This window comes from Aptenodytes patagonicus, chromosome 3 (assembly GCF_965638725.1).
Source record: "Aptenodytes patagonicus chromosome 3, bAptPat1.pri.cur, whole genome shotgun sequence".
Lineage (NCBI taxonomy): Eukaryota > Metazoa > Chordata > Aves > Sphenisciformes > Spheniscidae > Aptenodytes > Aptenodytes patagonicus.
This window is the reverse complement of record NC_134951.1, coordinates 43,755,912-43,777,485: the sequence shown is the minus strand read 5'-3', so window position 1 is coordinate 43,777,485 and position 21,574 is coordinate 43,755,912. Positions and strand designations below refer to the sequence as shown.

The 21,574-nt window shown below is 38.2% G+C and overlaps 1 protein-coding gene across 2 annotated transcripts in view; it reads left to right on the top strand.

The window, feature by feature from the left end:
* Positions 1–21,574, top strand: part of MDN1 (midasin AAA ATPase 1) — a 112,360-nt gene that overhangs the window by 67,211 nt on the left and 23,575 nt on the right. For both annotated transcript variants that reach the window (XM_076333230.1, XM_076333229.1), the window contains exons 59-81: positions 732–902; positions 1,047–1,261; positions 1,360–1,741; positions 1,946–2,055; positions 3,158–3,854; positions 4,901–5,062; positions 5,897–6,170; positions 7,152–7,387; positions 8,048–8,143; positions 8,380–8,474; positions 9,193–9,317; positions 10,471–10,617; positions 10,892–11,001; positions 11,453–11,526; positions 11,716–11,911; positions 13,401–13,560; positions 13,730–13,876; positions 15,791–15,917; positions 16,827–16,932; positions 18,047–18,162; positions 19,612–20,091; positions 20,640–20,866; positions 21,224–21,370. In XM_076333230.1, the coding sequence (XP_076189345.1) occupies positions 732–902; positions 1,047–1,261; positions 1,360–1,741; positions 1,946–2,055; positions 3,158–3,854; positions 4,901–5,062; positions 5,897–6,170; positions 7,152–7,387; positions 8,048–8,143; positions 8,380–8,474; positions 9,193–9,317; positions 10,471–10,617; positions 10,892–11,001; positions 11,453–11,526; positions 11,716–11,911; positions 13,401–13,560; positions 13,730–13,876; positions 15,791–15,917; positions 16,827–16,932; positions 18,047–18,162; positions 19,612–20,091; positions 20,640–20,866; positions 21,224–21,370 (4,600 nt within the window). The remainder of the gene's footprint in view (positions 1–731; positions 903–1,046; positions 1,262–1,359; positions 1,742–1,945; positions 2,056–3,157; positions 3,855–4,900; positions 5,063–5,896; positions 6,171–7,151; positions 7,388–8,047; positions 8,144–8,379; positions 8,475–9,192; positions 9,318–10,470; positions 10,618–10,891; positions 11,002–11,452; positions 11,527–11,715; positions 11,912–13,400; positions 13,561–13,729; positions 13,877–15,790; positions 15,918–16,826; positions 16,933–18,046; positions 18,163–19,611; positions 20,092–20,639; positions 20,867–21,223; positions 21,371–21,574) is intronic.

Below are 21,574 nucleotides of genomic sequence, written 5' to 3'. Positions count from 1 at the left end.
ACATAGTTCTATATGATCTAGTTTGGTCCTATTTTTCCATTCATCCATCTGTGACCTAATGGAAAACAGGAAGTTGATTGAATGGCAGGTGCCAGCCTGGTTGTATCTATGTATTCAAAGTAATTTTATGCTGAAAAATACTTGCCTCTGTTCCTGTTAAATTTAAGAAAATTTAAATTCCTTTAAATTTTTTTTTTAGGTGTGTGTTGCAAATCAAATAGACTGAGACAGTTATTCGATGCATTTTCTGTAGAGCATTTAATACATCAGAGCAATTCTGATCGGTTAATATTTAGCTATGATACAGTGGTGGTTGTGTTCCCACAAAGCTCAGTAAACCAGCAAGTTCACTTTAAATGCTTTGGAGCAGAATATTGGATAGCTTTATCTGTTTCATGCTTATGCAACCTCGTGTATCATAACAAAAGGTTGCAAAGTCATAGACTAGAGGCTATATTCTGAAAACTTGCTCTGTAAACACACTGCATATTCCACAGACAGAAGGAGGCAGTGCAGGCCTCAGGAAGTGTACTCTTTTTGTTGAGAAGAGATGCAAGCAAACGCTATGTGAATTTGAAAAGGATCTTGAGGAATATCTTGTACTATCCCTACTGAAAAACAGTGTCATACTCTTTTTTTTTTTTTTTCTTTCCCCTTTTTCTTTGTCTGTCTGTGTGATTCTCTTGCTCCCTGTAAATTATTCTCAGCTCTAGGTTTTTCTCTCTCCTTAGATATCCCCTGAAGAAATGTCTATTTTGTCATCTCAACTAGTTAATGCTGCGTTAGCATCCTTTTGGAGCAGTACTTTCACCACGGACCCAGACTACTGGTTGACTTGGAGGCCGCTACCTGCAACAGAGGAAAAGAACTTTTCTAAATCCCATATGAACTGTTCTATGAAGGTTTGTCTCTTCTGACCTAATCAAGCAACTAGGCTGAATACTCTTATTAAATAATTCAACAGCTTTCTAAATCAATACTGTAAGTTCTAGCATAGTCAGTGCAAGTTGCATCTGAACAATCTAACTCTTAATCTCTTAATTTAGGGCCCAGGTATTTTGACCCGAGCCGTTTTCTCAAAGTGCTTCTTTGAAATTCTAACTAGCAGCAGCAAGACAAGCCAGTGGGATGTGAGTGGGCTTCCTGTTCTGTCATCATCCCACGTGACACTGGGAGAATGGATGGAGAGAGCACAGCAGCTTCATGAAGTCAGCACAGTACTGTGGACCAACCTGCCTGTCTCTTCAATAGCAGATTTTAGGTATTAAGACCTCTCTTCCACATATATGTAGTTTAAATCAGGCATGTTACAGAAGCTTGCTTACCACATGCAAACTTTCTTCATTCCTTTGCCTCCAGATACACAGATGCTAGACTACAAGGAATAATGCTAGGCAGACAACTTTCTGCTCTGGTAGATCTCGTTCCAATGGATCTTCAAGAAGAATTTTTGGAGTGCTGTGAGAAGCTTTACCTCAAGGATCCTGTTGCATATGAGTACCTTCTCAAGATACTTAGAAGCATCACTGATCAGGAGTTACTTCCTAAAGAATTCCTGTTTCTCCTGCTCACTTGCTTGCAGCAGTTCTTTGGGGAAGGGCTTAAGGAGTTACCAGAGACAGCTTGGCGAGGAAGCCTCTGGGTGAATATTGGTTTGGTGCAGATCCAGGTGTGGCTTCCGCAGACCAGGTTTGATCCGGCTGTTAAAAGAGAATACAAGCTCAAGTACGCAAAAGAAGAGGTGAGTGCTGAGCTGAGTTGGCTTTTACCTCTGTAACGTATAAAATCAACGCAAAGGAGTTTGGCTTGGATGTTCTTGGGCAAATCTTTGGTCACAATTTTTAAACTGTACAGTTAGAACTTCTTTTAATGTCCAAGAAGACGATGTACCTACTTGGTTACCAAACCCAGAACCTCAGAGAATGGTTTCTTCTTTCCTTTTTAGTTATACCAGCTGGAGTGTGAATGGAAAACAAATGATTTCTCATCCCAGCTCCATACAGGAAAAAGTATTGAAGATGAAGCAGTCAGCAACTATATTCATCCCCATCTCAGGTAACATCTTAGGCACTTAACTCTTCTCTTTTAGATTGGAAATTTCATCTTTGGAGGCTTGGGCTCCAAAGCTTTTCTCCACAGCTTTACAATTTTTGTGTTCTTCTGTAGAAATAAGGGTTGCTGATTTGAAAGTATCAATTTGCATGTTGAGGTGATAAAGAAAAATACAGAAGCTGTTCTGTTTCCATGCAGTGACTAAGGAATTGTCTGTACTGCTTTGTACTGCTGTAAATGCAACAATTAAAGCAGTGGCCTTCATATCTTGATAAAACTGAAGCTATGCCCAGAAGTGAAAATAAAGCCATACATTTAAATTACGGTAGTTTCATTAAAATGTGACAATGTTATCAACAAATTGAAATGAGATAGAATGTGTATCTATCACTGTAACTCTTCAAGGCCTTGATAGATGCCAGTGCTATTTTGCAGTGTTCTTGGACTGATTTGCACTGGGTAGAAATCTCCAGATGTGTATTTTAGCAACAGCCTTTGCCTAGGGTGCTGTGGATGAATTAAATATCTTACTACATAGAGTACACTGACATTCAGAATTTGTAGCCATTGTTTTGTTGTTGGGTATCTTTTTTTTAAGCTGAGGAACTTGAGGAGGAAATTTTAAGTGAACAGAGATTTCTCCTTTGTGCAGGTTTGCAGGTATCCCTTGTACATGGAGATAAAAACTGGGTATTATTCATGATTTTCCACTATTAATGGAAGTTTTCGATTTCATTATAGACATAGAGGATCTTATAGTTCTATGCTGTTGCTTAAAGAGAATGATAGTCATTGAAAGCAAGTTCTGAATGGCTGAGTTTTACCAATTGCTTCCAGTAATACTACTTTTTCCTTAATGCTCACAGAGCTGTCAGGTAGCAAGCAAAAAAGTAATTGAAGTTTGAAGTGTGTGTGTGGGGAAAAGAGAAGTACATATGCATGCTATACAGGTGTCACTTCTTGTTTTTCTTCCTTATTTGCTGTTTCACACAAACTAGCAGAATATTTCTGATGAATCTTTTTATATATCTAACTATATAGATATAAACATGTTTATATGAAATATGTTTATATGTCTAAACTGGTTGATGTTATTTCTTAACAGACTGTTGCATGAAAGAATGCAAAGGTTGAAGGAGCAAATAAGCAGTCTTTCCAGAAAAAAGGCCTTCAGGCCTCCAGCTCCACCCTACGATTGCTTATACCAGGAGGCTCACCAGTACATCAACAGTATAGCACGGGTTTCTTCAGTCCAAGATCTTTTAGCCCGCCTTCTGAAGTTCCTCCGTGGGGAAAGACCTAAATCACTCCAGGCAATACAAAACCTGTTAAATGAAGAAGCATCTTGGCAACAATCACACCATCAGTTTAGAAAACACCTGGCAGAGGAGTACGCTGCATTCCCTGATGCCATCATTCCACTGCAAGCTGCCATCTTACAGTTGCAACATGGCATGCGATTAGTGGCTTCTGAAGTTTACACGGCGCTTAAAAGTTTTGTGCGTCCAGCTGATCTGACCAACCTCCTCACTTCTTTGTTGACATTTCCTTCTATTGGCCATGCCTTCCCCACTTACTTTGCTCGTGCAGAAATTTTATGCTCAGTGAATTCAGTTGAGGTCCTTCATGGACTTAAAAAGTTTTCTCTGAAGCACTCTGAAGGAGAACCTGAGGGAGTAGAGCAGCCTTGCCCAACTCTGGAACAGCTCCTAGTGAATGCTTTGTTGTATCTTCGATGCCATGTACTATCCAGAGGAGAGATGGACCAGAAATCCCTGCAGCTTTTTAGACATCTGTGTCAGGTAATATCTGAATGCCAGTGGCCAGGTTTCTTGCACTGAACTACCTTGTCCCCAGTACGAGACAGACATGGATCTGTTAAAGCGGGTCGAGAGGAGGGCCACAAAAATTACCAGAGGGCTGGAACACCCCACTTGTGAAGAAAGACTGACAGAGTTCGGGTTGTTACGCCTGGAGAAGAGGAGGCTCCGTGGAGACCTTATTGTGGCTTTTCAGTATATAAAGGTGGCTTATAAGGACAGAAGGAGACTTTTTATCAAGGCTTGTAGTGATAGGACAAGGCGCAACGGTTTTAAACTGAAAGAGGGTAGATTTAGATTGGACATAAAGAAGACATTTTTTACAGTGATGGTGGTGAGACACTGGAACAGGTTCCCCAGAGCAGTTGTGGATGCCTTATCCCTGGAAGTGTTCAAGGCCAGAAGTGTTCAAGGCCAGGTTGGATGGGGCTTTGAGTAACCTGATCTAGTGGAAGATGTGCCTGCTCATGGCAGGGGGGTTGGACTAGATGATCTTTGGAGGTCCCTTCCAACCCAAACTATTCTGTGATTCTACCTTTATAATTGTCAGTATAATGTTCTTAAACTTTTTTTTTCCCCCCCCATTGAATTGATAAAAGATAATGTTAACATAATCTGAAATATTGGATTAACTTGTTGGGATTTTATCAAGACATGAAATCGTAGCCTGTAATGGTTACCAAAGATTTTATTTATAAAAAAAAAAAAAACCTCAAAACCACACCAAAAAAAATCCCAAAAACAAACTTTGTAGAGAGTTTCTTTATAAAATGGTTAAGAAAGGAGACGAGAACTTGGCCAAGCACTCCATTGCATATTGTTTTCTGTGCTTTTTCCTCATTGGTTTGTTGAGAGGGCAATTTACAAATCTTCTCTCAAGTTAGATGGCTTTGATTTATACTGTTGTAGACTGTAGAGGAGGAGAGAGCCAAACAAGATAGATGCTGCCCTTTTGATGAAATATGAGGTGATGAGGTGATTTTTAAACATTAACTTCTGTAAAAGTATGCTGCTTTGTGTTTCTATAGGCAATTATAAATGAATGGGATGAACAGGAACGCCGTGCCCAAGAGCAGGAGGCAATGGAACGCAGTCTGTACAGATACAGAAGTAAAAGTCATGGGAAAGGACGGAGTGAGGAAGAGGAGGAAGAAGAAGAATTTAGGAGGAGATTTCCCCTTCATGAAAAGGTAGCAACTGTAACAGAACACAAAAACTATGTCTGAAGTAGCTCCTGAAAAGGCATGCTTTAAGTAAAATGAGATGAGGAATGAAGTTTTTCCTTCAGCCAAAAGAAAAACATGCGGTAGATTTTGATAGAAGGGTATTAAATACTGTGCTTTTAGTTTATTTTCCCTTCTGCTTGTAGAAATTTTTTGGAATTAACTTCTGGACTTGAACTGTACTGTGGTTCAGCTTGAATAATCCCAAATTGCTGCATGACAATATCATTAGTTATTTGTTGTAAAATTCTGGAGTTTGATTCATTTAGCCAGTAAGGTCTGCTGAGGTTTAATTACCTCTGAAGAAGGCTAATCTCCTTGATTAAATAAAGCTGTGAGACTTTTTTCAGATATAACTGGCCTGCATTACTGAATGATTTTCGAAGTGTGTCTTCACCAGGCAATGTTGTGCAGTACAGAAATCCATGAGACAATTACGTGTGTCAGTGTGTTGTTGGGATGTAATAGTTCAGATCTTCAAGTGACCAAACAGCGTTGAGGTGGTTTATCGGCAGATAAGACCGCTGCTGCTTTTTATGAAAGAGGTTTTGTTGGCAGCAGCTCAGGGCTCACTGTACTGCACTCTTGCCTGCTGTGGTTATGCCCCTTCATTGTTCTGTTCACCTGTGTTCTGTTTCAGACTGACATCTGAGCTGTGAGGTAGGCAGTGTATCTATATAGTGCCAGCTCCAAGTCATTAGCATATTGTCACAACGCCAAAAAGTGCAAAAAGGGTGGTACGGAGGGGAGGTGTTAAAGGAAGAAATTATGATTGGCCTTTGATTATCGTGTAATTTGCAGGACTTTGAAGATATCACAGCTCAGGCAAGCCTAGAAGAAAAAATGGAAACTGAAGATCCATTGGAAGACCGGCTGGAAGTTGATAGAGCCCTTTTGTCCAAGAGCTCTATGCAAACAGTAATGATGGTTCATCACCAGTTGTGCTTAAACTTTGCTCGATCCCTGTGGTATCAACAGAGTCTGCCTTCTCATCAAGCCAAACATTATTTCAGTACATTTATTTCCTGCTATCAGACTGGTGCATGCCTGGTGTCGCAATTCTATCCTTTAATTGGTAAGATTGCTAGCGATATTTCAGATGTGCAGGTTTAGCTTTCTAATGACTTGTTCCAAGTTAATCATATTGCAGGTCAAGAAACAGACCTGTTGTGGGGAAAAATGCACAAATGTCAATTTTCTTTTTCCAAAGAATTTGCCCCATGTTCAGAATTGTCTTGGTGGAATGCTTTAATTTTTATTCTTTTATGGATTTTTTTTTTTTATTCCATTTGTTAATATATAAGACCAACACAGTTTAAGAATAAACTGAATCAACTCTACTAAGTGAAATTTTGATCACTTGCGTCTGCATAATCCTGTGGAAGACAATGCACTTGCAGAAATTTCCCAGAATTAAAAATTGCAATTAAGTTCATAAAAGAATTGGTTTAAATGGACCTTCTATAATTTAAAAAAAGAAAAAAAAAAGTATTTTTTTTAACCCTGAATTTTGGCACACTTGATGTGTAAAACATTGTAACAATGTGTGAGACCTCAGGGTCATCACCTCTCAAAGCAGATCTATACTTCAGTTCTGATCTAATAAGTGTATATGTGTGCGGTTAAGAAGCAGCAGATAATGCAACAGGGCTGCTGTTTCTGCAGTAACTTATTTTTGTGTTCATACCTGAGGTGCAATATATCTGATTTTTTTGTGTCGGATTACTTTTTCACAGAGCCTTGTTACTAATTTTGTAGTAAATATCTCCTTGATGTGAATTTATGCACAGAGGAACTGTGGTTTTCTGACAGGATCACAGCCCACCTTTAGGATGCTGATTTTACTTTTATACGAAACTTTGATAAAGAGGATGTAAAGTTTAAGTATGTTTCTTTTCTTCCATACTCCCATCTCATTGCTTATGTATGGCATATTCTTGTATCCTTGTAATACATAACATGCTAAGGCTTGGGATACAGGAAAAAAACCTTTTTCTATTCAACTGAAAAAAGAATTAATAGCATGTGTGAGGTCTTCCTTTTTTCTGCTTCCTAGGTGCCGAAATGAATGATAGTCTTTTGGGAAGCCAACTTCTAGTTAGCACTCTTCTTCACAATACCTTTTTTGAGGAATTAACTTCAGATCTTGTGCTGCAGCAAGATGGCCCGTATGACTTTTACCAACATCCTAATATTCAGCAAGTCCGACAGTGCCAACCTGTACTTGATAATTTTGCTAAAGAAGTAAATGGGTTACTGCAGGAATGGCCGGAGCATCCAGTACTTGTGCAGGTAAAGATACCTCAGCAAATGTTTGGGGAAAACTGGAGCGTTTTAGAATTGCATTTGTGTGTAAATATGTGTATAGATATGCATAGACATGTGCACGCATACACTTGCCTAGATGTTGTCTGTATTACTTATGCAGATGTTTTGAAGTCACACCTGTTTCTTCTTAAGAGGTATTAGCTGTTATTAGCTGTTCTGTTTTAGTTACGAAATGTTAAGTGGTATTCACTGCCTACTCTGATCTTACAGCTTTAAGCAATCTTCAACCTGTCATACTTCAAAGATTCTTGAGGTCTTTTGCTGTTCGGGCTCCTGTTTTTTCCAAAATTCTTTTTTTCATAGTGCTTTAAAATGGATATCTTTGGTCCCATTTACGGGGCCTGTGTGGCCCTCAGGTTATATTTCTTACAGTAACGCAGAAACTCAGAATCAATTGGAACTCTTTGCATTAGGTCACCTGTGTTCCTTTCCCCGAGTGTACTGGCCTTCAGCAAGCTACTAGTGAGCTTATACTAAAACAAGGAAGCAGTTTAAAATTAAAAAAAAAACCTATTCTTATCTCTTGCAGAGGAGGGTTATGCTAATAAAAATTAGCTTAACTTCATGACTGCTTCTGTTGAAGATCAGTTACTATAGGTTGAATGTTTGTTTTTTATTCTGCAGCTGTTAGTTGTGATGGACAGAATCCGGAGTTTTCCACTCTCTTGTCCTCTCTCGAAGTTCCTGAATGGCTTGGAAATTCTTCTTGCAAAGGCACAAGTAAGAAAAGAGCTAAGGGAAACTTTTATTTTCTCTTTTATGTTTCCTTATTTGTACTGGTGCCATGATAAAAACAACTGAAAGCTGTCTGCTTTCCAGGATTTGGGGAAGTGAACTTGCTCCATGCTGTAAGTTTAAGGAGTAGGAACGTAATCCAGAGTACTGCATGAGTCTTGCCATGCAAAGACTAATTTCTGGCTTTGTATAAAGGGGATTTTATTTTTTTTTCTCCCCAGGACTGGGAGGAAAATGCTAGTCGAGCTTTGTCCTTGCGAAAACATCTTGATTTGGTCACACAACTGATTATTCAGTGGCGTAGATTGGAGTTGAAGTAAGAACTGTCCTTCCCTACTGCTTTTTCTTAGATACTGTAAGCTTCCATCTCTGTACAGAGACACATTCCAATGCAGAATTGCCTTAATCATGGAACATGCTTCTGTGTGTGTGCGTCTGTCCTAGTAACAGTGTGGGGAAAAAAAAAACCAAAGGAGCAGCTGTACTGGCTCAGAATGAGCATGTCCAGCCCATGATGACCCTATGTATATGCCTCAGGAGGAATAGAAGCAGGACCGATAACTACAGTACTTCATCCTAATATTTTCCCAGTGTTCTCCTATTTTCTTCCTAGGGTTTGCTGAGCCTGCAGTGTTTTCTGTTTAACAATCCCCATTAAATTTTCCTTAAAATTATTGTCCAGTCTCCTGTTAAGACCATGTAAAATTTTTATATCCACTGTATGCCATGATCAGGAATTCCACAAGTCTACCTCAAGTTTTGTGAAAAGACACTTTTGAATCTGGCTCTGACTGGTTTTGTTTTACCGTCCCTAGTTCCTGTATTTCTTCTCTCATATTTAATAATAGTGGCAAAGCAGTGATCCTCCAGAGTTGATTGTATATATTAAGCATATATGCAGATTAGTCCATCTTGTAAAATTTTCTTTTAGTTTAGTAGAAACAGAGAATAAAGTTTGTAGTGTTTGGAGCCCAAACTACCCACAGTATTTTTGCTTTATTTTTTTCTTCTCTCCCCTTCCTTATTGTTTCTAGTTGCTGGTCAGTAAGTTTGGACAATATTATGAAGCAGCATGTAGAGAAATCCACAAAGCACTGGTTCTCAATCTATCAGATGATTGAGAAGTATGTTCAAGAACAGACAGAGGCAAACACAGAAGGTAAGTGCTGTCCTTATATGAATGTGTGATGCAGTTCCAGCAATTACTAAGAATGCATAATTAAGGTTCTAAGTGCCAGAGTTTGACAATTTCAGGGGTAGTTCTTGTCCCCTTTGCCCTACAATAAATTCCATGACTGTATAGGGTCTTCCATATAGAGTGAACTTCGCTTGGTATTTATTTCTGGAGCCACCTGTCTCTCTCATAGGACCAACATTGTAGGTGGTGTAAAGAAAAAAAATGTCTGCAAAAAGCATCTAAAAGACAGTTACCACAGTTCTACTTTGTCATGCACATATAAACATTTCAAACAGATTTGGAGGGGAGGAGGCCTCCATCTCCAGCTGGAAAAGGCGCCTCATTTTTTTAACTGCACAAAGCATAATTCGTGTCCCAGCTGAACTGCTTTTAACATTCTGTATAAAGCCTAAAGAATTCTTACAGTAAGTATGCTTTGGTACATACTGTTCTTAGTAAATCTGTCTGCAGGTGTTCACGTTACATAAAATCGGGGAAAGAATATAGCTCTCAGTCCCTTGCCTCCCCAAAATTCAGTGAAATTGTGAAGATGAAAGTAGCATCCTCTGGCATGAGGCGGGGTTATTCCAATCTCATGACTAATTAATGCACTTACCTGACGAGCTTCAGATCCTTGGGTTATTTTACATCTCCAGGTAGACAGCATGTCTTCTTCCATAGGTAATGCCCTAAAGACACTGTATTCTCTACCAGATTCTTCTAAGTTCTATTTCTGTCTTCATGATTTTGAGGAGTTAAGGAACTGGCAGTGACTAATTTGTAGTATGGCTCACCATAACCGAAAAAGCCATTAATTCATAAAGAATAGCAAGTATTCTTTAAACATCTGATACTCTCTGAAATTGCACATGTCGCTGGCCTCCTCGGTCGCTATCTTACTGCTGCCTCTCTTGTCCCCTCTCCTTTCTTCTAGTGTGTTGTTTGTTGGTTTTACTTATTATTAAATTAGAATTCTTCTTCCCCCATGCCCCTTTCCTATTTTGTGTTGAACCTTTCCTAATAGAGACCTGATATTTAGTTGGAAGTTTACAAAGAGGAGACAACAATTTTCATGTAGAGTTTTGTTTGTTTGTTTTCTCCCCCTTTCCTTCTAAATTTCTGGTGCAATGTTCAGAAACTGAGCAAATGGATCTGAAAACGCTGGTCAGCACACTACAAGCTTTCATTGAAGGATCCACGCTGGGAGAGTTTCATGCACGACTTCAAGCACTACTGGTTTTCCACTGCCATGTCCTGCTGATGCCTCAAGTAGCAGAAAAGGGTAAGTTGTTAGCATTACATGTGTTGAGTCTTCTTTACAACAGCCTGACCATTAGGTATTCAAGACTTTCCAAAGAGTTCACTAAGCTCATAAATACAACACAAGCCTATGCTGCTGTTTCTCCCGTTTTCATGAAGAATACTGTTGGTCAGTTTACCCCATCTTTTGGTGTTGCTAAGTTTCATGATTACAAAAAAAAAGGGATGCATTTCTCCTCTTGATACTGAAGAATATCCTGTTTTAAAAGAAGCTTGTTATTGTCTGTCCCCTCTAGATGTTCTGTGCAGCATCCTGTGGAATCTGTACAATTATTATAAGCAGTTTTCAGAGTGTGTTGAGGCCAGAATCACTGAACTTCGTCAACCTATAGAAAAGGAACTTAAGGTAAAAGGAAACTTTGCTCAGACAATGTACTGACCTAATCAAAGGAACAGTGGAGCAGATATTACTTGAATTTGTATATAATAGCTCTGTTGGCTGCTGAAATCCCTACTATACTTCACATTTTCTTTGGCAATAATTTATTTTGGGGGGGCGGGGGGGGTTGGTTGAAGGCTTTAATGTTTGGTCATTCCCATTTTGCCATGGAGGTTTCTCCCTAGTAGTGAAGCCCCTTTTGGATTTCACAACATTTGGCTATGCAGCAGTTTTAGCGTAAACACATATATTAATAGAATAAGATGTCTATGCAATAATTTGCTCGCTTACTAAAATGTCTTGCATTTTAAGACCGCCAGATCATCATAGCAGATCAGCTTTAAAGATCATCTTTCATATGCAAATACTTCATTGCATTTATATAAGTAATCCCATTGATTATTTATTTTCCTAATAGGAGTTTGTGAAAATTTCAAAGTGGAATGACGTCAGCTTCTGGGCTATAAAACAATCCGTTGAAAAAATACGCAGGTAACTCAGAGCTTGGAATTAAGCTCCATATTTGGAACCTTCCTTCTAGATCATTTCTCTATAATGTTAAATTTGAATGCAAGAATGTTTCTTCTGCTCATAACACAGTGGAAACATTTATTTCCAGCAGCTGAGAGATTTCCAGGATTATAAAACCCTGTAACATTTTTGCTTTCCTTTGGTAATTAGGACCCTCTTTAAATTCATGAAGAAGTTTGAAGTTGTTCTGGATGAGCCATGTCGGCCTGCCTTGGTGGAAATTGGTAAGGAAGAGCAGCTGGACTGCTTGCAAAAGCAGGAAGAATCTGAGAACAAAGAGACCAAAGTTCAGAGGCTAAACGACACACTGAGAAAAATTTTGTCTGCTAGAACAGATGTTGTCAAGGTGACTGTATTCTTTATTCTAAGTGTGAGAAGGATATTTTCTCTGTTCTCATCTATATGTTTCTCTTCACTGATTTATGCAGAAAAATCTTATGTAAGTGTCAAATCTGTTGAATTATATCATCAACTTTTTGGTCTTACTTGTGTTCAGTGTTATGAAACACTGCAGATGGGTGGAAATGCAGCATTGAAAGACAAGCATGTTCTGTATTGATTTGGCACAATATCTATGCTCTAATATAGAGATGATAGCAGTTACACATTTCATCTCCAAGTTGCTTGCGTATTGTCTGCAGCAATTTTACTTCCTTACTAGCGCAGTAATACGGACTGGGAGTTGAAATTATTATCATCTTTATTTTTTCTAAACAAGGACCCAGACAAATGATCATGTAGCTGTAGGATTTGTGCGTATATAAGCTCTGATTAAATATAAAATTACTTTGAGCTTGAATCCTGATAGGGGAATGCACTACACTGTCATATGTTTGCTGTTGGCTTGTGTACTGCAAACATTTGCCTTGGACTAGCTGATACGTGATAAATCCTACTCCACAGTGCCACAGTTTACTGTGTCTCTAATTAAGTTGTCCAGCTCAGAGAGGAAGTCAACTAATTTTCTTCCTGAAATAGATTCTTATTCACATTCATTAGCTTTTATTAATAAGATGCAAGGAGACAATCGTAACTTAACAGAATTTGGGGGTGAGTGGAAAATGCTCAGTTACTCTCGGCTTCCAAGGCTTTGTTTAGTTTCTTCAGACCAGGAGGGTGGCTGATCTTGCTCTTGTCCTGTGAAGGTCAGGAGCGTAGGGTGAGGAGACAGAAATCTGATGCAAATCTAATGTGTTTGGTTGTGGCTTTGGTTTGTTGGTTGCTGGTTGGTTGGTTTGTTTGCAAGCCTGTTACTGATAGTTAACAGGGTTGTTGGTTTCACTTGTTGCAGTTTCATCTTGTCTTCATTCCTTAACCAAGATGCATGCAGTCTTAAATTGAACAAACCCTAGGGATTAGCTTTGGACGTGCTGGGGGATTACTTCTGTTATTTAATAATTTCTATTTGCTTACTGTTTTTGTTGTTGTTTAGTAGTGCAATTAAATTTGTGTCTAGTGGAAAGTAAGTGATGGTGTTCTTATCTAATGCCCCGAGGGCATTAGTGATTTAGGTTAATGTGCCTTTTGAGTTTGGAAGGCTGAGGAAGCTGACCTGAAGCAATGATAACCTCTATGACAGAGGTCATGACAAACACCTAAGAGTAGGATCATAGCACCTTCCATTTGTTTGGCTGTTTTCAAAACTAATGTATGCCTGACATACATATATTGTGTTGGTGCTGAACTGATCACAGGATTATGTGGGCATGTTTTGGGGTTTCAGATGAATGCAGAATTTAGCCCTTGTTTTTGCAGCAAGTTACTCTTAATGGTCAAATAAGACAGCTTTGAGTATGTGTGTATAATTGGACTGTTTCTTTCATTTTTTTTCTCAGAGGGCACTCCCAGAAGAATGTCAGGGTGGCATAACATTTCATACAGAATCTCTTCAGTATCGTCTGCCTAAGCTTACTAAAAAAATGAAGAAAATGTGTACAACAGTTACAGAAAATAATTCATTCTTAAGTTTGGTGGAAAATCTTGACCAGTTCACAGGTTAAGTATTCTTGTGATTTCCATACCATAATTGACCTCTGTAACATAAATGGAACAAATGGAAAAAGTGTAGATATGTAGTTCCCTTCCCAGACACTGTCTTCCCATGTCTGCTTTGTGTATGTTAAATTTACACATCTCTTTCCTTTCCCTGCTGTCTTCTGTACAGGTGGTATCATTGTTTCTGTAGTTGAACTGCAAAATTTAACATTTGATCAGACAGCAGATAAGGAGAAGCAGAAATCAGAGGCAAAGCATATTCAGATGCAAAAACAACGGGCTTTGTCAGATCTCTTTAAAAGCCTTGCTAAAACAGGTGAGCTTTGACTAAAAATGTGCTTGGTTTAAAAGTACAAAGTTGTTAAGCATTTTACTATTTTTGCCGATACATCTAAACCTACTATAATACTATGTTCTAGAAGTCATTGAGCCACTAATATGTAGAAGCATTTAAGTCTCTGTCTGTTGACTATGAGGCCTGGTGTGTTCGTCCTTTCAAATACCTTCTCTTCTTCTTACATTCCATTAGATGTACAACAGTAGCTTTTCTGAAGCAGAAATCTACTTTATCTCCAGTCAGAAGTCACTGCCCAGCTTTTAGAAACAAGAGGGAAGCTCATTATCTTGTATCCATTCTCTGATCCAGAACTGAAATTAAGTTAGCTCATTAGAATGAGAGCCCACCTCTTGATTGGCAGATTGGCAGAGATCAGTTTGGCAGAGGTGTGGTTGAGCCATGGAGACTGAGTGGTCTGTTGATGAGAACCGTTGGAGGCACCCTGTTCAGCAGCTCAGTCTCCATTGCTCCCCTTGCTAGTCTTAAGGTAAAGGGCCTACCCAAACTATTAATTGTTGCCTTTTCCTTTGGTGTTACGTTAAATTATTCATCAACTGTTCTTAGTCACTGAGCAGTGTAGAAACTAGCAGAAGTAAGCAGTCTTGTTAAATACACAGCTGTCTGACAGCATTCTGCTAAGTCGTAGGCAGAAGTAGAAATTAATGTAACTTTGCCAATTGTTTCCTTCTTTTTTGAAGAGAGTTTGGTGTTTTGGTGCTTCTCTTGGAAGCTATAGCTTCCAGCCTGCAGTGATCCTAAGAACCTCTCAAAAACAAAACAAAACAAAATTATTTCTATTCCTCATGGTTGCAGAAAGAAGCTTGGAAAGATGAAGTTAAGGGTTCCAAGAGGGCATGATTTTGATAACAAACTAACTCAGTATCACAACACTTGGAAAGTAAATGAAAACAAAACCATCCTAAATGCTTTCTCAGAGGTGGGAGGAGGCTTCAGTTGTAGTTTTGAGTGTTTGGAGTTTATGCTACTTAAATGAGTTGATGTGTGTACTGGGTAGATAGTTCCCAGAAGATTAAGGTCCTTTTGTATTTAGATGACTGCAAATACAGGTGAATCTTAAGCGGGAGGTTTCCAGCACATACACTTTTCCTGTGTTTGGCATTTTTTGCACCCACTGGTGCCAAAGGAATATCTGCTATTGGTGCCCTGTGAAGTTGGTGCTGGAGGAATGACATACTGTGATGATTTAAGTAACACGTGGGATTTGAATTCTTTACTGGGCTCTGTCTTTGATTTCAGGTGACACCTTTACCTTCCCCATTCATCAGCCTTTTCATGTCTTAAAAATGAGGTGATGATCCCTATCTCAGCTTTCTTAAAGGACCAGGAGCAGTGAAAAGTGTTGCTTTTAAGACTTGTTCTCCATTTTGTTTGGAAAAATGGCAACATAACCTAAATAGTTAATGAGTATTTCTTACCGGCTCTGCTTACCTTCAGGATACTTTGAAAGGAGTGTTTTAATTGGCTTGAGAGAAATGAGCATATTTAATCCAGTTTTAAAAATAGCTAAAATAACAGCCTTAAGACTGAGCTTTAAAAGTACATAGCTGTAACTTTCTCAAGCTGTAGCCTGCCTTTCAAGGCTTTTCGTTTTTTTTCTCTTGGCCACTACCACCAACCTCCTTTATACACACAGCTCTATGTTTGTCTTATTTCAGCTGTGTTCTTCAGCTGTGTTCAGCTGAAGATAGCTAAGCTACGATGTGTTCTTACGTACAAAACTTGCAGCATGTTCAAAGACTTGTCAAAATCAGACAGCATCAGGAAAAAAAACTACATCAGAAGATTTTATCTCTTAATACCAACTGTATGAGTGACATTTTTCATATAAAAGAATGAGGGCATAAAAGGATGTGTGTTCAAATGTCATTCCAGGTTTGTCATACCGGAAAGGTCTTTCTTGGTCCCGTTCAAAAGACTATAATGAAATACTCTACCTACATCCACTGGACTTGCGTAGTGCATTAGGTGTAGTAAATTGTACACATGAACTGGATGCCACGTATGTACACAGTATTTCTAACCCTTAGATTGTATAAATTGCAGCTATAATATATGGAATTTATTGCATGTGGATTTAGACTGGAATTTCTGGACTGTAATTCATTTACGATTTTACATATTACCTTCCTCCCATTACTTCTCAGTTGGAAAATCCTGTACATACTGTAATGACATGTACAACTGAGTGAGGGTTTTGTTCGTTTGTTTTTTAATTTGCGCTTTTGACAACTGTACCCTCAGTTTCATTGTTTCTGTGAATTAGATTTCAATTAGCCCTCCACCATCCAGCTTTTCCTGGGGTGCTTTTCTAGCATCGTATTAGAATGTAGACTGCTAATGATTTTATTAAAGATGAGTTGTAATTTACAGGGATTACTTAATTGTTTTGTCTTCATTTGAATAATCGGATATTTCAGGAAAAAATACATAGACTTCAAAGTGGGCATTTCTGGAAGAACTTACCTAGAGGAAAGATGTTCTTTCAGATGCTTCTCTCTTGTTTTTCTGGCAGCAAGTGATTTTTGTCATTGAGACATGCTGGTTATTGTCCTCCTCAGATGTAAGGGTTTAGTTTATAATATTTTTCATCAAGGCCAAAATAAAGGCTTCCCTATCAAGCTGGATTTAGCTGCATGGGGGTAAGAAAAAAAAATCACTAAGAGTTAAATGACATTCAAAGATAGAGATTTTGTTGCTATTGCTTAAGGTTTCCTTAGAGTTTATTCTAAAAATTAAATGTTTCCTTAAGACTAGAATACTTGTGGAGAAAATGAAGAATTACAAGATCAATGCGTTTGCAAAATAACAAATTGTAAGCAATTTTGTTAGGTTAAAGAGCTGACCTGGTGGTTCCAGTGTGCTGGAATTATATACCTTTCTAATATCAGACTTTTTTGTGCTCTGTCAGGTTGCTGACAGAGATTTCTTCTGCCTGGGATGGATGCCAGAAGTACTTCTATCGGTCACTTGCACGCCACTCTAGACTTCAGACAGCATTGTTAGCACCTGCCAAGGTAAAAACACCGAAGTAAAAATAGAAATCCTACTTCTGTTAATTTTATTTTACCAGCTCGGACTGAAATTTTCTAGTAGTAAAAAGGTGATACCAGATAATGCTATGTTCTGTAATATACAAAATACGATATTTTTGGGACCAGTCATTAAATGCAGCATTTTAAAACCAGTTGTTTTATGAATGAACAATATTAGTTTAGTGAACTAAGTTAATGATCTGTTCAGTGTACAGTATCTTTCGTCCCAACAGATCCCAAATTGCTACTTTTTGTGTATGAAGGAAACTCCCAAAATGCTGAATCAAAACTTTCTAGGAAAACAAAACCAGGATTAGTTGGTGCTCACAAAAAAAATCAGTTGAGATTTATAATTGGGCATAACTGGAGCCTGTGTCTAACACAAAAAGTGCTGATATATTTCCTTGCTTAAAAATTGGTCTAAAATCAGTAGAAGGAACAGATGAGCTCTGCCAAATCAATACCGCTTTTCCAGTATTCCAGGAAAAAGGGATCTCTTCCAGATAGATGCTCTTCCTCTCACTATGCTTCACCCCTTGTTTTACAACATGATCTTACCAAACGTCACAGCTGATAATGGCCATAAATAATGGAATGTAGCTGTGATCAGTTTTGCTCTGTGTTGTGAACATTTATTCTAAGCTTTAAAATGGGATCCCTCCTAATGAAAGGAGTGAAAGTAATTGTCGGTAAATCTGGTAAAATGAATTGTGGAAGTGGTTTTTAGCAATGGTCACGAATGTAAAAATTTAGGCTGGTATCTCTTTAGATTTTAATCATCATTTATGTAAGGTAGCTTTACCATTGGAACTAAATTCCTGATAAGAATTGCTGCAGTGGAGTGCCATTTAATATGACTGTTGTTGCAGAAGCTACTTGAAAATAAAATTTGTATGCAGGATATATGGAAGATGCAGAAAAATAAAGATGGGGAAACAGTAATAACTGTAATTTTTGTCTGCATTTTAAGACTTGTTCAATTAAACCATAACCTTTCAGCCTGCTCAGTGAAATGAAACGGAGGCACAGAGAATGTTGTTGTCTGCTTATTCATTTAATTGTTCCCTCCCGCTTTTTCTGTATCTGTTTTCTTTAGGATATTGGACTAGGTAGCATTGAACGATGCAAAGGATTCACTGCACACCTCATGCAGATGCTTGTCAAACAGAGACGATCTCTTACTGCATTGACAGAACAGTGGATTTTACTGAGGTATTTTGCATTTTCCAACATTTAAACGTTGGCAAGGAGTTTGACAGTAAGCAATTCAGTTCAGAAAGAAGGAAAATAAGGTAGAAGAAAATAAAATTCTTCCCCCCACTTTCCCATTTCTCTCCTGCCCTCAATTAAGCCTAGATAGAAAAGATTGGAGGAAGGAGCAAAAAAAAAAAAGGGGTTAGATATTGTTTATCCTGTCACTGCAGCCAGTATTTTGGAATCAAAATTATTTGGGAAAACAAGTTAGGCGTACATGAAGACCATGAAATAATTACTGTAGTTAATTACACGGTTAACCCATTAAACCTATAGATTGTTAAATCTCTCTCATTTGGTATTGGCCTAAGTTAATTTTGGCTACGTTCAAGTTGTTGGTTTGATCTGGAGCAAATAAATGATCTGGATGGCACTTTGAGCCAAAATGAAAAAACCTCAACAGCTTACAAAGAAAAATTCTAGAAAGGTGGGAGATACTAGATCTTGTGTCAAAACTGTAAAAGGAAAAGTGTATAGGAAATCTTTCTTACTTGATGTGTAAAGTAAATTTTTTTACTGAAAGAGTGGTGAAACATTGGAAGAGGCTGCCCAGGGAAGTGGTTGAGTCACCATCCCTGGACGTATTTAAAAGACGTGTAGATGCGGCACTTAGGGCCATGGTTTAGTGGGCATGGTGGTGTTGGGTCGACGGTTGGACTCGATGATCTTAGAGGTCTTTTTTGCAACCTTAATGATTCTATGATTTTTCACTCTATTGCTTGACTCATCAGTTTCACTGCGAACTCCACTGTTCTGCATATTTGTGCTCATCACTAATGTAACCCATAAAACTTTTTGAAGTTAGGTCAGGAGCTATTTCCTTTGTACAGGAAAGGAAATCTGGACTGGAGATTACTGGTACAAAATTTATATTAACCCTAGGAAACTTGGAAAAACAAACAAAAAACCCCCAACAAAACAAAGAAAAGCCCAAAACACAAACTCCTCAACTTTACAGTTGCAGGAATAGTAAAACTTCCAAGATACTTATCTGCATTGCTGTGACTTTCATTGCAAATCAGATTAATCATTTGTTATGAGCACTTTAGAGAATGAAGGTGTGTTAGAATCTAATTTGCTTTTATAATGGAGGAAAATGAACAATATTTGAGTATCAGGCCAGGAGTTTAAGGATTGTTTGAAAAGATGGTGTAGATTCTGAGAAGTCTCACAAAGCCCTGTTTTCCGGACAACTCAAACATATGCAATGGAGAGAAAAATCCACTAATTAAACAATTTTTTTTTAAAAAAAGACTATCATTTTAGTTTTTCCAGAAAAAGTTTGACTTCCACTGAGTCCATATTATCTAGATCTTTTATGAATTTAGTCTGAAAGTTGAGTTTTTAAAAGGGAAGTATAACATAAAACTCGGTGATTGTAACTTTTCCTTCTTCCTTCTTGACTAGGAACCTCCTGAGTTGTATACAAGAGATAGATTCTAGGTTGACCGCTGACAGAGAATATAATGTAGCATTTCCTCCTCAAGACAGTATTCAATACTGGACTGACAAACTGCAGCAACTTTCCATGCAGTGCATGATGGTTCTCGAGGAGCTGTCTTGGTTTATACAATGCTGCCCAAAAGCAGAGTTAACGAAGTGCAGTGACAATGAAAGAAGAGATGTCAAAACAAACATTTTCCAGAATTCAGGACCTGAAATGGGAAATGTTTTTACGGGAATACCTGACCTCATTCCCTCAGAGCTAAAATACTTGTCTCCAGTAACAATTGAGCAACTGCCTCCTGGATGCAGGATGCGAAATAAGGATCAGTTATGGCTGCAGCTAGCTACACAATTGACTGCGATGCTGGCAAATGTGAAGACAATGAAAGCAGAAGTGGACAAAATAAGACAGCAGCCATGTGAGACCTTGTTTTATTCCTGGTGAGTTCTACATGTGCATGAAATTGAATCTCTGTATGTTTTATGTTCGTATAAGATATGTGAAGTAACCTTTAAAATGTTTGCATTCTTGAAAAGCGTGTTCAGGTGCTCTTGAAGCTTGTTTCCGTTTGTTTTTCTTGCCAAATGCAGTGCATGGCTTTTTAAACAAACGTATGTGTCTTCTCCTACTCCCCTGACAAGTCAGAAAAAAATTGGTCTATCTCAGCTTCTCAGTTTGTCTTTGGTCTCCTGGGATTTCAGCCCCATAGCTCCTTAGTTAATGAGGTGAATTTCAAATATCAATTTAATGAAGAAATTTTTATTTTAAAAGAAATCTGTAGCCTATATAATAATAATAAGAACCCTCTCATTTTCTCTCCGCTTCAAACAGTGTGAGTGTAAGTGGCACACCTGCTTGTTGTCAAACTTTTTATTTAATAAGTTCAAGATGGAGATCAACTGCCTCCCACTCATCCATGCCCCAAGAAAAGGTTTAATCTTAAATTGAACTGTTTGTTCTTTCAATATTATGCTATTTCTTTTTGCAGGAGAGATTTTGAAGTTTGCACATCAGCTATGAGTTGTTTGCTGGAAGTCTCAGCTCAGTTACAAGGCATAGAGTCCCTGTTTCTTCCAAATGGGGAAGACGGGCAAGCTGCAAATCAGATGGCCCTAATCAAGAGCCTAAAGTATATACAAGAAGAAGTTAATAACACATCTGCAGATTTCACAGCCTGGAGAACACAGCTTCTTGCTTCCATGTCAAATTGCAGTGGTAAGGACAATTCTTCTCTGCCTGTTTTGTAATTTAGATAAAGATATAAGAATTCATTAGTTTGGTTATTGCAGAAGATGGCTCCATGTTCATTTGGATATCCTGAAACACTTGATGAAGTTCAAACTTGTAAAATTTAGTCCAGACTTAATTTGTGCAGTAATATTTTTTCCCCCTTAGTCACTGCTTATGACAGATCTTACACCATAGTTGTAGGTCAGGATTAGCAAGGAGATTTTAGTAGAACTATGTAGTAGAAATTGCGTAGTGCTTATCATGCTCCTTGCATAGGGGAAACATAGTAACCTGTAATTTAATGCATTTCTATGTAAAACTGCCTGTGTTATGGTTCAAAAGGAAATCAACGGTCAGATGAAGAGTTTGTGGAGCACTTCTCAGCAAAAGTGGAAACTGTTATCCGTGTTGTTCTGTATGCCATCCAGTGTTTGGTAGGGAGAAAACACGAAGATGGAAAAGAGGAAGAAAAATCTCCAGAGGAAGATGGTAAGTTTGTTAATTTACTTAAGGGGGAGGAGGAGAGTTCAAACTACGCAAACCTAAAAATTCTTTAAACTCTGTGTCTAGTGGAGGTACCAATACACAAGGAAATTGCCTTTTTAATAGAAGTTGTCTATTTAAACAGATAGGATGGATATTTCTAGATTGCTTGCTATAACACTTTTAGAATGTCTGACTTGATTTCCATAT